General features: G+C 57.6%; 1 protein-coding gene across 1 annotated transcript; it reads left to right on the top strand.

The window, feature by feature from the left end:
* Nucleotides 1-1,655: 1,655 nt before the first annotated feature.
* On the top strand, nucleotides 1,656-16,035 carry LOC309972939 (TSC22 domain family protein 4; the record flags this gene model as incomplete). The annotated part of the gene is made up of 9 exons (XM_082856834.1): nucleotides 1,656-2,127; nucleotides 2,564-3,605; nucleotides 5,840-6,006; nucleotides 10,990-11,038; nucleotides 11,475-11,678; nucleotides 12,607-12,679; nucleotides 13,350-13,405; nucleotides 13,670-14,059; nucleotides 15,802-16,035. The coding sequence occupies exons 2-9, from the start codon at nucleotides 2,844-2,846 to the stop codon at nucleotides 16,033-16,035; spliced, it is 1,935 nt and encodes a 644-aa protein (XP_082712960.1). The 5' UTR covers nucleotides 1,656-2,127; nucleotides 2,564-2,843.
* Nucleotides 16,036-16,625: the final 590 nt, after the last annotated feature.

Here is a 16,625-nt window from a genome sequence, read left to right as displayed (position 1 = left end):
TCGCAGAGGGAAGGAGGATCTGGGGGCGGAGCAGCGGGGCTGTGTTCTGAATATTGCCAGAGGGGAGAGGGTCTGGGGGTGGGGGTGGGGCCGTTGCGTGGGAGGCTGCTTCCTGCACCTCACCACTTGGGAGGCCTCAGGATCAGCTCCGGTAGTCATTGTTACCATTTGAAGGGAGAGAGACAGGCAGATGCATTTTAACAACGAGATAAAGATAAACTGGGGGCAAGGGGGTTTGCATTATTTTGTTTTTGTCTAATCCTAAAGGGTGGTTAAAAATTTCCATGAGCTAAAGCTGAGGAAGGAAGGATGTGTCAGACAGCCCAGAGCCAGTCTCAATGCCATCAAATGCTGGCTCTGAGGCCTTCGGCAAGTAACCCAAGCCTCAGTGTCCTTAGCAGAGCCACTGGAGCTCAAAACCCACCCCATTTCTGCCCAGGGCTGTTTTGAGAATCCATGAGATAATTATGTAGAGTGGACAAATATGAAGAATTTTAATATGCTTGAAAAGAGTTCCATATGACCCAAATTAATTAGAATCCATTTCCTTCTGAACCTGGGAGTGAAGGCAGATACGGTCGTTAGACGCTGCTTTTGCTAAAATAATTCTTCTCAGAATGTTGTTGGGGGGCGCAAAAAAGAGAAAAGGGAAGTTGGAGGTTTATTCTTTCATGCCAAGCACATAGTAGGCCCTTTATGAGTGTGTGTGGATTCTCCACAGTGAGCAGGGGATGGGATGGAGAGGTGGGAAGAGTGAGAGGTAGGTGTGTGGGGAAGGGTCCAGGCTTGTGGCCAGCCAGGTTCCTCCTTCGGCAGGCACATCTGTACGGGTGCCTGTGTGTGACCCGCGGTTGGAGAGAAAATGCAAGTCAGCACCTTCCTGAATGTGTCTCTGTCATTTCTCTATCCCGATCTAGGGAGCCAGACAAGGACACACCTGAGTGTGAGAAATGTCCCTGCTCTACCACTGATAGCCTTTCTGAACGTCCTGGGTCTCAATTTCCACATCTAACAAGAGGAACAGTACGATGTTTGGGGTTTGATTCAAATACTCCAGCACACTACAACAAAAGATATTGAAACAAGATTGAGTTTCAATTGTGAGTTGACTACTGTTGAAACCCCCTGCTGGGTCCCTAGGGGTTCATTTTACCATTCTCTCTAGTTTGGGGCATGTTTGAAAATTGTCATAAGGATCCACTTGAAAAAATAAGGACCGGGGAGAAAAACAGTATCTTCCTCGTACGGTTGCTGTGAAAACCAGCGACGACATGACAATAACAGCTGCAGCAGCACCAGAACAATTTACTGGGCGCTTACGGAGTAGCAGGCACCCAGCAGGATCCTGGTAAGTTCCTCCCCACTCTTCCGTGCGTCCGTAGGCCAATGGCAGCAAGTGCCTACAAGTAAGGGAATCCCGGGCCTCCCCGCAAACTCCTCCCCTTTCTCTCCGCCCTACGCGGCCCCTCCCTCCGAGGAAGGGCTGGGCTGGGGCCCAGCAGGTGTGGGGTTAAGGCATCCTGTTCCGGGCCCCTGGAACAGCAGCGGCAGCGGCAACTGCACCAGCAGTGGCCGGGGCAGACCTGGCCCCGGGCCAGCTGGCTGGGAGCCCCAGGAGCGAGAAAGGGCGGAGGAAGGGGAGGAAGAGGGGAAAGAGGAGGAGGAGGAGGAGAGGAGCAGTCAGCAGGCCCGAGGAGGCAGGACTTCCTGGCGTGGGGGTTGTCAACAGCCCCGAAAGAGAAAGACCGAGAGGAGCGGAGGGAGACCCAGCGGTGCCACGCGGAAGGAGACTTGGGAGAGCCACTCGCCGCGACGACCACCGAGGCAGCTCCACCTGCAGGGTCGGGGGCTAAGGCGCCCCCCTCCCGCATCGGTCCGCGGACCCTTGGGGCTTCGGAGGCCGCGCCTGGGCTCCGCCAAGGAGGCGGGGGTTCCTTCTTTTCTGGACAGCAAACTTTCCGCGGAGATGCCTTTCGGGGCGAGGTGCGGCCCCCGAAGAGGACCGGCCAGCCTCTAATTGCCGCCTGCGCCCCCGAGCTGCTGGGGCCACGAGGCCCCGGGGAAGGGACAACCCAACATCTTAGGCGGCCGGGACCCCCGGCCCAGCTCGGTGGCCGCGGCCGAGAGGTAGGGCTCTGGGTTGGGCGGGGCGGCGGGGCGGCGGGGCGGCGGGGCAGGGCCTGCCTCAGGGATGGGGGAGCTGCGGTGCAGGGGGCCTCGGTGGCCCAGCACAGGCCTCCCGGCGGCCTGGCCGGGCTGAGGAGCGGCTTCACTCCTGTTCACCCAGGCCTTGGAGCCCTTGCTCTTGGGACGACTTGGGTCCCGTGAGTTTGAATCCCAGCGAGAAATGCCCAACTTTGGGTCTGGGCCGCCTCTTCCTGCTCTCTGCGCCCGCCCGGATCTGTCCCCTCTGCTCTGGTCTCTGTCATTTCTGTCTCTTTGTCTCTGGCGGTTTCCCCTTCCTCCCCCCATTCCGCTCCCCAGAGAGGAAGCCCCGGAGGTGGCCTGCCCACTGCTTTCTCACACATTCTCTCTCTGTCTCTCTCTCTCTCTCTCTCTACAGTTTGCAAACTCAGCTCTGGAGTTCGGCGGTGGCAGCGACAGCAGCAGGAAAAACCTGCCCCTGCCCCCCCAGCTCCCGCCACCTCCCCTACCCTGTTCTCCCTTCACCAACCAGGCACCCCCAGTTCCCGTAAGGCCCTCCTGCCATGTCGGACCCAGACATCCCCAGGGGCCCTGATGTCCCCACCATGTGGCCCCCCTGTTCCAGGGGTGCCTGAGCCCCTCGAAGAGCCACCACCGCCCCCCTGCCCACCTTGGCCCAGTCCTGAGCCCCAGGGACCATGAGTGGGGGCAAGAAGAAGAGTAGTTTCCAAATCACCAGCGTCACCACGGACTACGAGGGTCCGGGGAGCCCAGGGGGCCCGGATCCCCCTGCCCTGCCGGCTCCCACTGGGCCCCCGCCCCGCGTGCCCAACGAGGAGCCCAACCCCGAGCCAGGGGGCAAGGGCACCCCCCGGAATGGCTCCCCACCGCCTGGGGCCCCCGCCTCCCGTTTCCGGGTGGTGAAGCTGCCCCAAGGCCTGGGAGAGCCTTATCGCCGAGGCCGTTGGACATGTGTGGATGTTTACGAGAGAGACCTGGAGCCCCCTAGCTTTGGCCGGCTCCTGGAAGGGATTCGAGGGGCCTCAGGGGGCAATGGGGGCAGGTCTTTGGATTCCAGGTTGGAGCTGGCCAGCTTAGGCCTGGCCACCCCTACACCACAGCCAGGCCTGTCTCAGGGCCCCACCTCCTGGCTCCGCCCACCCCCCACCTCCCCTGGACCTCAGGCCCGCTCCTTCACCGGGGGGCTGGGCCAGCTGGCAGTGCCCGGCAAGGCCAAGTTGGAGACAACCCCCCTGTCAGCCTCCGCGCCCCAGCAGCGCCCCCCAGAGGCCGGGACGGGGGATAGCGCGGGCACTTCCCGGGCTGCCACGCCCCTGCCCTCTTTGAGGGTAGAAGTGGAGGCAGGGGGCTCAACAGCAGGGACCCCTCCACTGTCGCGTACGAAGGATGGAGCTCTGCGGCTGAGGATGGAGTTGGTTGCTCCAGAGGAGATGGGGCAGGTAAGAGCTGGGTTCAGGGTTGGGGGGGACACCTGAGGGGTGGTGCTTGTCGATTTCGACCTTGGCCTCTGCTTCCATACTGACCTCTCCCCGCTCCATTGTCACCTGTCCGTTACATCAGACAGCCCCGTCTTTTTTCTTCCTGCTCTCTCACTTGGCCCTTGTTTTCTCTCTTAGGCTCCGTCTTCCCCACGTTCTGCACTTTCTTTCTCTTTGGTCTTTCATTTGTTGCCTTTGGCCCGAGTCTCCAGCTCCAGGTAGCCCAGTCCTGTCTCTCCATCATGGAGATGTGACTTCCTCACTTTGGCCTTCACCTTCTGTCTTGGTCTCACTTCTTCACGCACTGAGGGTGGAGGCCCCAGGCAGGGCTGGGGTAGTTGGGCCTGCTGGGGTTGGGAGGGAAGGGCAAAAAGTAGGCATTCCACTGTAAATTTCTCCTTTGCAGTTCCATCTCCAGTTGGGAGATGGAACTCACCACCCAGCCCCACCTCCAGCTTTGTCCCAAAACAAACTTCCCCAAGACATTGAAGAATTGGGTGGGGGTGAGGGAACCCATTACAAGGACAGGACGTTGGCTGGTTCGTCTTTTCTACTCCCAGTTGTCAGTCTCAGTTCCCTGCGTCTGGGTCTCTCCAGGATCAATCACTGGGGGTGGCCACCATGCGGTGGGAGAGAGGTGGGGAGCAGCCGAGAAGGAGTTAAATCCTTTGCTCATTCTGCTTCCTGCCTCCAAAAGACGAACAAGTCCGGGCTGGGGGGCAGGATGCCTGGGTCCTTGGGGTGGGGGGTGGGCAGCAAGGGGTGTTGCATGTGTCTGTCCTGAAGGAGAAAATAACACGTTGGATGCAGGAGGAAAGGCAGGTAGTGTGAGGATGAGAACCTTTCCCCTTCTTGGCCTTGGGCACAAACCACAGTATAAAAATAACCTGAGACTGTGTGTCTGGGCCTTGTCAGGACCGGCTCCCCCCACCCGCTCCTGGCCTCAAACTCACGTCTCTCATGCCACCCCCCACTTTTCTTGAGTTCTTTCATTCAGTTCCTACCCCAGGGGAGAAGATGCGTTTTCTTTACTGGTCCCTGTGCACACACTCTTCCAAAGCAAGCTCCCTTTGCCCCCAGCCTCAGCTCTCTCTATCCTTAAGCCCTGCCTGAGCTTCCCTTGGGCCCACAGACCCTGCCCCTCTCCCCTCTGTGCCCCCAGTTCCCTTTCCTTCCCCCACGTCCTGATTCCTTCTTATGCCCCTGCCTCTGTGCTGCTGTTTCCCTGCCCCAAAGTTTGTCTTCCTCCTACACTCCCCCATGCCTCTTCTCCCCGGGTTGCCTCTAACAGAGGCCTGGAGGAGGGCGGGGGGCACCACCTGGGCCCCCTTCCTCTGTTCTGTCCCGCCAACCACCCTGGACTCTCTGTTCTTGGCTTTTTCCGAGAAGCTGGGGCCTCCTGGGGCCTCACAGAGGCGTCTTGTTCCTGTGGCCCCCGCCCTTTTGCAGCCACCCCCAGCGCCTGTTGGGCTGTGTGGGTCCACACCCAGGCTCCGCCTCTCTCCACCTCTGTAACCGCTCCGGTCCCCAACCCCCAAGAGCCAAGCTCAGGAGCAGAACTTCACCTGAGTCCCTAGAAGTTTGAGAGGAGAGGCTAGAATGGGTAGGGGAGGGAGGAGGAGGGGGAGGACCAGTTTCTGAGGATTCATTCTACAAATGGCTGTTGAACAAACTACAAGCTCTGCCCTCTGGAGCTTACCTTCCAGCAGCAGGGAGGCAAAAATACTTTAATTTCAGATATTAGGGGCTATAAAAAAAAATAGAACAGTTCAGTGGAATTCACAAGTCACAGGATGGAGAAATGCCTCTCTGAGGAAGTGACATTTGAGTCACCTTAAGAAGTCAGGTAACAGAAGGCACAGTCTCTGACTGGCCTCTGATTAGGGGTCCTAGTTCAGGTGGTGGAAGGGTACTGGAGTGCAGACCAGAGCCCCTCTCTGATACCCCATGAGCCACTTTTTCGAAGCCACTCACCCAGTCCTCAGGATGGGTGCTGTTTCCCTTGTCTCTAGTACCTCCTTCCCCAGATCCGGGGGTAAGAGGGGCTGCGGGGGCAGGACGCCTGGGTCCCTTGTCTTCAGAAGGTGGGGGTGTGTGGGGAGAGCTGGGGAGGGAGGAACACTACTAGGCAAGTTGTAAGGTGGCTGGATCCTTTCTCTCACTCAATGTGACAGTTCCCACCTGTCTGTCTCCAGGTGCCCCCACTCGACTCTCGCCCCAGCTCCCCAGCCCTCTACTTCTTCCCCGATGCCAGTCTGGTTCACAAGTCTCCAGACCCCTTTGGAACAGCGGCTGCCCAGAGCCTCAGCTTCGCCCGCTCCATGCTGGCCATCAGTGGCCACCTGGACAGTGATGACGATAGGTAGGTGGGCTCCGGTTCCCCACCCAGCACCTGGGAAAGCTGAGTGAAACTGCCTGGTAGGTGTCCTTCCCTCTACTTGAACTTGGGGAGGACCCCTTAAACTGAGAAGCCTGGCCTGGGCATAACACATTGGGCAAAGCTGATTTGAGACCTACTCCCTCCCTGTGGAGAGAGCTGGGTGGGACTCCCTGGCTTAGGACTGTCAAATGGTAGACTTTTTTAGAATTTGAAGGGAGTCATTGTTGTCAAATTCCAGAGCTCTTGCAGATTTAGCGATCATCTGGCCAACCAGAAGAATTTACTGGCAAATGTTCAGGAGACCAGAATAGGGAGTCGGTCTCCTCCCAGTTCTCCCTCTCCCTACCGAGGGGAATGGGACTCCTGCAGGGTCCACGCAGACTACTTTAGGATCCTGGGACCTCTGGTACCAAGAAAGCATGTCCCTAAGGTTCGGTTCTCTGTGCTAGGATCACCATGGGGGCTAAGCACTCCCGGGAGGCCAAGGCCAAGCCAAAGCCGTGGAGAGGCTGGCTGTCGGTCACAGGGAAGGCACAGGAGAGCAGGATCTCCTGGGGTTCGCCCTTCAGGGGAGAATGTCCTGTTCATGGCACGGTGGGCAGAACTTCCTGTTTTGAGGGCCAGGTTTCAACGTAGCAAAGTCAGCAAGCTGAAAGGGGAGGAACAAAATCGCGAGTCAGATGGCCTAGCTGCTCCCTTCTGGCTGTGGACTGATACGAACCCAGGAGAGGGGCCAGGGAGTTGCCACTTTTATTTTGGAGGGAGGAGTGGGACTTCCGGTTCGAAGCCTGGGGGAGGGACTTCCTGTTTGGAAGGCACTAGGGGGCGGGGCTTAGTGGGAAGTGGGGGACTTATTTCAGCGGAGTTTCTCCTTCCTGCCTTCCAGTCACGTGGCGACCCCGCCCCCCCCACCCCCCCTTCTCCAGTCAGGGACTGAGGCCTTGGGGGGGGGCAGAGAGAAAAGAGAAGGGGGGATAGGGGCCGGTGGGATGGAGGGCAAGGGGCCTGGTGAAGGTACTTGGAGAATGAGGGACAGAGCAGGGCTGGGCAGGGAGCCGCATCTGAGCTCCCTGCTCTAAGGAATGTGTGAGGTGTGAGGTCGGCCAGGCCCGGGAGAGTCACCTGCCCCCATCGCTGCTATTCTCAGCGCTTCCCACCCGCTCCCCTCCCACTTGGGAGGTTCCCTGGCACGGAGGGCTCCCTGTCCCTCCCCCACCCCTGTTGATTTGAGAGGCCAGCTTCCAGCTTTCTCTTAGAGAGTTCTGCCTCTAGAAGCCTCCTGAACTCTATTCTTTTGGCTTGTCCCCTCCCTCCCCTCCTCCCTCTGTCCCACCCCGTCAAACACCCCAGTCTGACCGGTCTGCCTCCCAGCCTCCACTTTACTCTGCTGAGCTCCAAGCCTCTGGGGCTCAGGCCCAAGCCCTCGTGCTCCACCCTGCTGGGTCAGCGTGTTTGGGCTGGGCCACCTCCTTGGCCCCCTGGAATGGGGCGTGTAGCCCCCACCTCACCTCTCTGGTGTGCCGGGAGCTGGCAGAACAGGGTCTGAGTGGCATGGGACCTCCCTTTTGAGAGGGAAAGTGGACTGGGGTATTAAGTGCCTGGATCCCAGATGGGGAGTTGGGGATGCCTGACCAATCCTAAATCTGGGGATGGGAGAACAGAGGGTACATGGTGAATTCATGCCCCCAACAGGGCCTGGCAGTTGGGAGGTACTTGAATAAGTGGATGGATGGATGCATGAGGGGATGGTTGCATAGGTGGGTAGACGGCCAGCATGGGGGATCCAGGCATTACGGGGAATGAATTCCAGGAACTCAGGAAAGAAAAGGTATGTTTATCCAGTGCTTCCTTGGGGTCAGATGCTACCTCTTATGTCACATAATTCTTAAGAGCAACCCCAGGATCCCCACTATCCACATGAAGAAACAGAGAGGAGGAGGGTTTTTAGAAACTTGCCCACTGTCACCAGCTAGTAAGTGGCAGGACTGCTGTTGGAGCCTGGGTCGGACCCCAAAGCCACTTTCTCTCCCCTCTCCTCCTGGAATGCCTGTGTCCCAAGAGAAGAGGAGGAAGCAAACATCTCTGCGATGCCCTTTCTCTCCAGGACAGAGGCAGGGACAGCTCTCCCTATCTGGGCAAAGAGCCATCCCCCGCCAACCCCCCCCCCCCCAGATCCAGGAGGGAGTGTAGACGGGGCAGCCAGGCTCCTGGGGGCTCATCAAAACACGGTGAGGGAGCAGGGCTGGCCCTTGTCCCTGGCATCAGAACCTCCCCACCTCTCCCAGATGTCCTGTTTCTTCATCTGATCCTCGTTTTGAAGCTGTTTTATTTGACCTTCAAAAAGGAAGACCAGCCTCTACAGCTGTCCTTGCCCCAGGACCTAAGAGTCCTGCAGGGCCAGAGTCCCCAGGTGTGCATGTCGTGCTCTGCACAACTCCAGGGGGCGCCACTCACATTTGAAGTCACTGTTGACACTTGAAGTCATGATAGTTTTCGAGAAGATGGCAATAAGTCTTGAAAATTTTATTCTGACTCATACAAAGTTGCTTTGGGGGCTTGTGAAGGCTGATCCGTCCAGTCAACCCCAAACTTCCCACTCCTGACCCTGCTCAGAGATCCCAGCACAGCGCCAGGCAGACCTTCTCTCAGGGGTTCTCAAAGGGAGGGCTTGGGTTGCCAGAGTCCTGGTCCCTTGAAGCGTTAATGTTAGAATGTGCCAGTGGAAAGTGCAGTCAGAAACTCTCCAGTGCTAGTCAAACAGGAGATAATCATCTGTCAGCCGACAAATGTTTACTGTTGTATTATTCCTTTATTTCTGGCAAGAAGGAACAACTTACTTGGCATCTTTACTGAGTGTTCGCCAAGCAAGGCCAGTGTTCCTATTCCTGTGAATCTGCCCCTCTTTGGTCTCTGTGTGTCTGTGTACCGGTGGCTGGGGGGAGAGTTCTGTGGTGGCCCAGTCTCCACCCAGGTGTCTCGGTTTGAAATAGCTTGAAAACTGCTTTGACGCTGCAGCTGGCTGGCCTCGCTCTGCTCTCAAACTTGTTTCTTCTCCCTCTGCTCTCAAACTTGTTTCCTCCCCCCAACCCCAGGAGTCCCAGGTCTCCGTCCCCCACCTCATCCTGTCCTGCTCTCTCAGGCCTGGTCACCCTCTTCGTTACTCCACCTGTCAGCGCCTTCTGCACCCAGAGCTTGGATGGGAAATGGAAAATTCCCAGTGCCCTCGTGCTCCCTTCCTGGCTGCAGGGCCTCATTCAAGGGTCACCTTGGATTGAGCGCTAATTCCCCCCACAGGAAAGCAAGTTGGAACTGACAACCAGGAGAGAGGGCTGGACAAGGGAGCGCAAGGGTGAGGGAGGCGGCATGTTGGGGCCACCTTGCCTGAGAGGGGCAAAACTGGGGGCTGGAGGTCAGGACTGGTGATCCTGCGGTACTGGGAGGCATAGGTGGAGGGCTGGCCCCGGGGCCGAGGCAGCTGAGGCAGAAGCTGGACAGGTGTGGGTGGTGAGCCGCAGGGTGAGGCAGGAACCTGGGGCCTGAGTGGTGGGGAGAGGGAGCTTTGGAGGAAAGGACAGGGTGCAAAGGACGGTGCAGGTTCTGGGACCCAAAGCCTGGGCTTGGGGACTCTTGAGCCAGGCCTGAGTCGACCTCTGGTGGCCACTTAATAAACTGCAGCCAGACCTGCTCTCCCCTCCCTGTCTTCCGTTCCCAGGACTCTTCAGAGCGCCTGCACTTATTCCCAGTATCCCACCTCCAGCCTCACCTTCTCACCTCTCCTTATGCCCTCACTCCCTCCAGAATCCCAAACACCAGACTCGGGTCCCAGGTCCATAGGCTGTACTCGTGTTTCAGGCTCTGTTTCTGTTGCCGTGGTAACTTGCCCATTCCTCCTCACCCTCACTGTGGGAGGAGGGGAACTCTCTGGCTAGGCCCCAGGGGTCATCCCTGCTGTGGGCTTTGTTTCAGGGAGCTGTTCATAATCCAAGGAAGACCACAAGCATATCAGAAACACCCCCCACCATATCGCCTTCACTCCCTTTCTCACCTCCCGGCTGAGAGCAGCTGAGGCCTTGAGGGAGGCCAGTGTTCGCCCAGAGGGGGCAGGATGGGGTCAGAGGTGGGAAGAGGCCTCCTGGGGCCAGGCTGTCCCTCACCCTTCACACCCTTCCCTGCCCCAGGCCTCTGGCCCCGCAGCCCCTCCCCCGACTCGGCCCCCCAGCTGACTGTCCTCAGCTGGCCCCCCTCCCCTCCGCTCTGGGATTGGTGCCAGGGTGAGAAGGGGACACTGGCACTGACCGTGTCTGGGAATTCCCGCCCACCATGGAGCCGGCGGGAGGGGGTCCCCGTGTCCCTGAGGAGCCAATAGCAACCAGGCTTTGCCCTGGGGAGTGGTATATAGCTTTCAGGCCAGCACCCCCTAGGCGCTGTCTCCTTTCTGCCTGCCTGGCACCAGCCAGACTCTGCTCTGCCCGGGGGGGCTTTGAGCCCCCCAGGCAGTCCTTATGATACAGCGCTCTCCCTCTGGGGAGGCCCAAGGATCCTTTCCCCTTGGGGATGGCCCAGCCAGGGGTCTCAGTCAAGTCCCTGGTGTCCTCGTATGAGACCCGAGTGGTGGGGATGGCTCCGGGGCCTCCCCGGAAGAGGGGCTGTGTCTCCTCTCCTTGTTCCCCTCGGGGAGCATCCCCCATCCGAGGGGCATCTGGACCCCCACCGCACCGGGGCCTGGGGGGGCCCGGGCAGCGGCCCTCACCCCGTCGGGGGATGGACAAAACTCTCCTCTCCCTGATTCTCTACTGTCACAGGTACAGGCAGGGGTGTGGGTGGGAGGCTGCAGCAAATGGGGCTTGTGGAGGAGGCCAGAGGCTGCTCTGAGAAGCACCTGGAAGGCAGCAGGCTGGGGTGTCCAGACACCTGGCTTGGCACCTGTTCCTCCTCCTTACCTCTCGTCTCCCTGTGTCTTTCCAGTGGCTCCGGAAGCCTGGTTGGCATTGACAACAAGATCGAACAAGCCATGGTAAGAGAAACCATCTTGGTCCCAGCAGGTCCCGGCTCGTGTGCTGATGCCCAGGCCCCTGCCTCTGTTGGCCGGCCCAGTACTCCATCCCTGCTGTCCTCATTATTAGGGAATACTGGCTTCTGCTCCTCGGCCTGCTCCCAGCTGGGTTCCCTGGGGTCCTTCGCCCCCTCCTGAACCCTTGACATACCTTGCTTCCTAGCCTGCTCCTGGCCCCCGTCTCCGTCTTTGAGCCCTGACCTTGCCTCTGTCCGGCATCCGTGCCCATCCCGATACCCCACCCCCTGCGCCTTCCCTGTTTGACTTCTTCCCCGGTGGTCCCCCATCATCTGGGAGCAGGACGCTCTCCCACACCTGGCTCCTCAAGGCACTGGGCAGGGGATGAGGTTGGGGTGGCCTGGGATCCCTGACGCTTTGCCTGTCCCTGGACCCCCAGGACTTGGTGAAGTCCCACCTCATGTTTGCGGTCCGGGAGGAGGTGGAGGTGCTGAAGGAGCAGATTCGGGACCTGGCCGAGCGGAATGCCGCGCTGGAGCAGGAGAATGGACTGCTGCGTGCCTTGGCCAGCCCCGAGCAGCTGGCCCAGCTGCCTTCCTCGGGGGTCCCGCGGCTGGGGCCCCCAGCGCCCAATGGGCCCTCAGTCTGAGCCTCCCTTCCTTCACAATGTGCCTTTGGGGGCCGCCACAGCTGCTAGGCCTTGAGCCAGCTGCCTGCCCCCTCTTCCTATGCAGCTTTAATGCCCCCTGATCCCCGGGGATGGGAGTTGAAGGCTCAGAAGTGGCCTGTCCCCCGCCCTTCCTTGATCTCCCCATAGTGCCCAGGGACTGGGCTGGGGCATCCCTAGACCTTGACGGAGGAGGGAGGGCATCAGGACAGGGTGTTAGATGGAGCCCCCCTCCTCCCTCCCTAGGGGTCAGTGTTCTGGGACCGCCCCGGCAATAGATGGCTTGGGGGTGTTGGAGGCTGCCTGGCAGACATCCCCACCTTGTTCCCTGGAGTGCCCCCCTCTCCTCTGCCCAGGGGAGGGAGTACGGAAAGTATCTGGAAGTTCTGGGATTCAGGTTGTTATTAAAATAATAATTATAATTAAAAAATCCGAAGAAACTTGAATCTGGAGGTTGGCATCTCGTTGCTTGTGTCCAGATGCGGGACCTGCACCAACAGTTTCCACCTGTGGGAGAGCAACTTGAGGCTGTGGGCTCCCCTGGAGATCTTGTCCAGACTGCGGAGGTTTAATGTGGCTCAGAGTGGAGATGCGGAAGGAAAAGGGAGCCAGCGGCCTGGGTCCTGGGAAGGGGCAGGCGAGGCGAGGTGGGGGGGGGGCGGGGGGGGCGTCGGCCCACGTGCTGGTGGGGGACAGGAGAACAATGGAGCCTTTGGTGATTGTGCAGGATCCACCCCCGGCTTCCCAGCGTGTCCCCTCTGCGGGCTGGATCTGGGTGGCTGCTTGGGGGTGGGGCGGGGGGCCCTGAATGGGCCCCTTGTCTCAACCCTGGGTGTGGGCCAGGCTCCCCGGGCACACGGTGCCCTCGCCAGGCCTGGCTGGCCTCCGTGGCCTCCACCCCCAGCTGGCTGAGGATGGGGCCCTGTGGGTGAGCAGGCCCCTCCCCGACAGCCTCGGCTCCGGCCCAGGCGGAAGAGGCAGGTAGGGAGACGGACCCCATCCAGTGGGGAAGCGGGGAAAGCGGCAGCCTCCACTTGAGGAGAACCCCGGCCCCACTAGGGGGGACCTGCTGAGAGTTGGATCCTGGAGGCAGGCCTGGTTTGTACTCCCCGCCCTGTGGCTCCCTAGGTTTATGACTTGGGCAGCTTCTTTGGTTTTTCTGAATCGCAGCTTCCTCCTGGGTAAAATGGTACTGACAATAATACCTCCCTGAAGGGCAACTGGGAGGGTTACGTGACATCAGACATGGGAAATGCCCAAGGAGTACCAGGTGCTCAGTAAATGTTAGTTTTCCTTCCTTGGATTCCGGGGAAGGAGGGCCAAGGGTGCAGGGATTGGCTCCGGGGATCCTGGAAGGGTCTCGGGGGTTGGGGTCAGGGCCAGGCAGGCTCTCACAATGGGCTAGAACTCTCCCTCCCTCTGGGTTCTCATCAACTTTGACTCCTCTCCCTGTCCCAGGGAGGGGAGGAAGGGCCTAGGATGAGTCACCGGGGGGAGTTTTCCTCCTGGATTCTCTATTTCTTTCTTCACTGCTGTGCTAGAGGCTCCCCAGAGACCCCTTAGGTGGCGACCACTGGCCTGCAGCCTGTCCTCCCCACTGAACTGAATGCCGGTTCTGCCCCCTGCTTGGGGCTTGTGTATCGGAAGAAATGGCCGTGGTCCTGAGGTTCTTCCGATGGATTTGGCGCAAGATTAGTCACTCGGTGAGTTTCAGAGATCGCCCCTTCCTCTTGCCCTGCTGGGGTGGGAAGTGCTGGTCAATGACCTCTAGGTCACAGAAACCTGCACTTCCTCACCTCGCCTCCCTCCTCTCCTGGCCACCTGTGGCCCAACAAGATGGAGAGGGAGGTGGTGAGGGACAGGACAGCTGGGGAGGAGGCCCCTTCTCCTCTGGGCCTTCCGTTCTGACTGTTGTCTCTTGCTCTGCCCCTCACTTCTGTCTGTCCTCTCCCTGTCTCGGTTCTTAGGTCTTCTTCTGGAAACACAAAGCTAAGTCAACCATCGCAGAATTCACTGACTCCAAGAAAAATGAGTTGAAGGAGAAGGAGTTGGAGTTGAAGGAGTTGAAGGAGAAGGAGAAGGAGTTGAAGGAGAATGAGTTGAAGGAGAAGACTTCCAAGGTGTCTGAGACTTTCAAGTTGGTTGAGTCCTCCAAGGAGGCTAAGGTCTCCAAGATGGATGTGTCCTCCAAGGCGGCTGACCCCTGCGTGTTGGCCAAGACCACCACGGACGGGGCTGCGGTGGAGGCGGGCCATGGGCCGAGATCGCTGTTGCAGCTGCCCTGGACTGCCATCAAATCTGTCTCCACGCTCATGGTCTCCGCCCTGCAGTCTGGCTGGCAGATGTGCAGCTGGAAGGTCAGCACGTTGTCCCCCTTGTCCCCAGCAGCACCCCCCTCCTATCCCCCATGACTCATTCACGCTGGTGGGAATGTAAAATGGTGTGGCCACTCTGGAAAAACAGTGTGGTCAGTTCTTCTAAAACTAAACATGCAGTTATCATATGGCCTAGTGATTGTACTCCTGGACATTTATCCCAGATAAATGAAATTTTATGTTCACACACAAGTCTGTACGTGAACATTCATAGCAGCTTTATTCATAAGAGCCCAAACCAACCCAAATGTCCTTCAATGGGTGAGTGGTTAAACTGTGATATATCATGGAATGATACTGCTCAGCCATAAAAAGGAACAAACTATTGATATATGCAACAACTTGGATGGATCTCAAGGGAATCATGCTGCGTGAAAACAACCAATCCCAAAAGATTATATATCGTATGATTCCATTTATACTATATACCATTGCAGAAATAACCAGATTAGAGAAGTGGGGATCCAGTTAGTGGTTTAGTGGTTGCCAGGGGCTGCGCATGGAGGGAGAGACGGGGGAGATGGGTTGGTTATAAAAGGGCAACATGAGGGATCCTTGCGACAATGGAAATCTCCTGTATCTTGACTATGGTAGTTGAATTCATGAACCTGCACGTATCATGTAAAATTGGGAAGAATTCAACACACACACACACACACACACGAATACAAGTAAAACTGGAGAAATATGAATAAATTCAGATCAGTGGATTGTATTGATGTCAGTATTCTACGATACTACTAGAGTTTTGAAAGATTTTACTATAGGGGGAAAATAGGTAAAGAGTGTAAGTATTATTTCTCACAAGTGCATGTGAACCTACAATTATCTCAGTCAAAATTTTAATTTAAAAAGGGAAGTGTCTAGGTTACTACCAAGTCAATTTATTTTGGTTTTGAATTAGGTATTACTGCATTAATAATAATTTTTGAAAGTTCACCTGGGGAATTCCTTGGCAGTTCAGTGGTTAGGACTTGGCGCTCTCACTGCCGAGGCCCAGGTTCACTCCCTGGTCGGGGAACTGAGATCCCACAAGCCGCGCGGTGTGGTCAAAAATAAAATAAAATAAAATAAAATATTCTGGGCCGGGAGAGAGGCATCAGGTAGAACAAGTTAATGGATTGGAGTGATATTTAAGAGGTAGAATTGTTGTCCCACGTGGTTGATTGCATGACGGTGAGGAGCGAGGGAGAGACAGACATGAAAACAGGCTGGAGCCATTCACTGGAAGGAGAGCCGACTTAGGGGAGAAAGTAACGACTTTAGGGCGTTGGGACAGGATGAGTTGAAGTGTCAGAGGGACATCTGCAGGGAGACGCCTAGGAGGCAGTGGGATATACAGGCCTGGAGGTCAGGCGAGAGCTTTGGGTTGGAGACAGAGTTGGGGGTGTCATTCTGGCCTTCATTTTAATGCACTCTCCATGGAACCCTAGTGGGGACTCAAAGGTGGGTCGGACATGGTCCCTGTCTTCCAGGAGCTTGCATAGTGGTATTGAAAACAGATGAGTCCGCAGAACAAATAGTGCATAAAATGTGGTATGACAGGGTGAACACCAGAGTAGAGACAGGCCGAGAAGGCTTCCTGGAGGAGGCATTGCCCAAGCTGAGGCTTGACAGGGCAGGTGGAATTAGACAAGCCTTTGCCGTTTATCTGCAGGTGGTTCCACCAGTGGTTTCCCCCTAGACCAAGCTGTTCATCTGTGCTCATCTTCTCTCTTTCACAGTCATCTGTGAGTTCTACCTCAGTCACCTCCCAAATGAAGACCGGGTCCCCTTTGGAGTCGAGAGGGACTGAGATGCTGCAGGAAGTGTACCTGGTGCTGTGGGCCGTTCGGAAACGACTGCAGCGGCTGGCCCGCAGGCAGGAGAGGCAGCGACGGCGCCACATCCGGGCCCACATCTGTCCCCAACCTGACCCAGTTCAGGGCTTGAGACAGGATTCCCAGAGTCCCCTCTAGGGGGGAACCCCACATCCTCAGAAAGCCCCCACCTCACTCTTAGGTAAGGTTGATAGGAGAGGTTAGGGCAGCAGGCCAGGAGTTGTGGGTGAGGAGAAGTTTTCAAACCGTCACCTCTCATCGGGACCCCAAGGCCTGGCCTGGGGGCCCACGTACTCTCCTTCATTCCTTTTATTCAATTTGTAAAAAATTATCAAAATGTTGGGAAATAAATATCGGAAATTTCTGAGTAGAGGTAGAGTGTGTTTGTGGATGGCCCAAGGCACTGAGGGGAACTTGGGTGGGATAGGGAGGGGCACCTGGGGCGCTGGCCCAAATATGTGTGGGAGTAACGGGGGTCGGGGTGGCGGGCAGCCCCACACACACTTTTAGGGGCTGAATTGCCTTTGGCAACTGTGCCGGGCCAGTAACGATAGTCTCAGAGGCACCGGTTCATTGAGGACATGCTGGGTACCAGGTGCTGAGCCTGGGCTCTCGCTGGAAATCCTACAAGACAGACTATTGCTGATGTTACGGGACTTGTCCAGGGCCCTACGGAGAACGAGACCTCGCTGGAAATTCCGCCTCCTCAGCTGGTCCACTGCCCTGCC

The sequence above is a fragment of the Leucopleurus acutus genome, assembly GCF_964270905.1.
Source record: "Leucopleurus acutus genome assembly, chromosome: 16".
Taxonomy (NCBI): Eukaryota; Metazoa; Chordata; class Mammalia; order Artiodactyla; family Delphinidae; genus Leucopleurus; species Leucopleurus acutus.
Note: the sequence above shows the minus strand (reverse complement) of the source record. Positions and strands in the feature narration are given on the sequence as shown.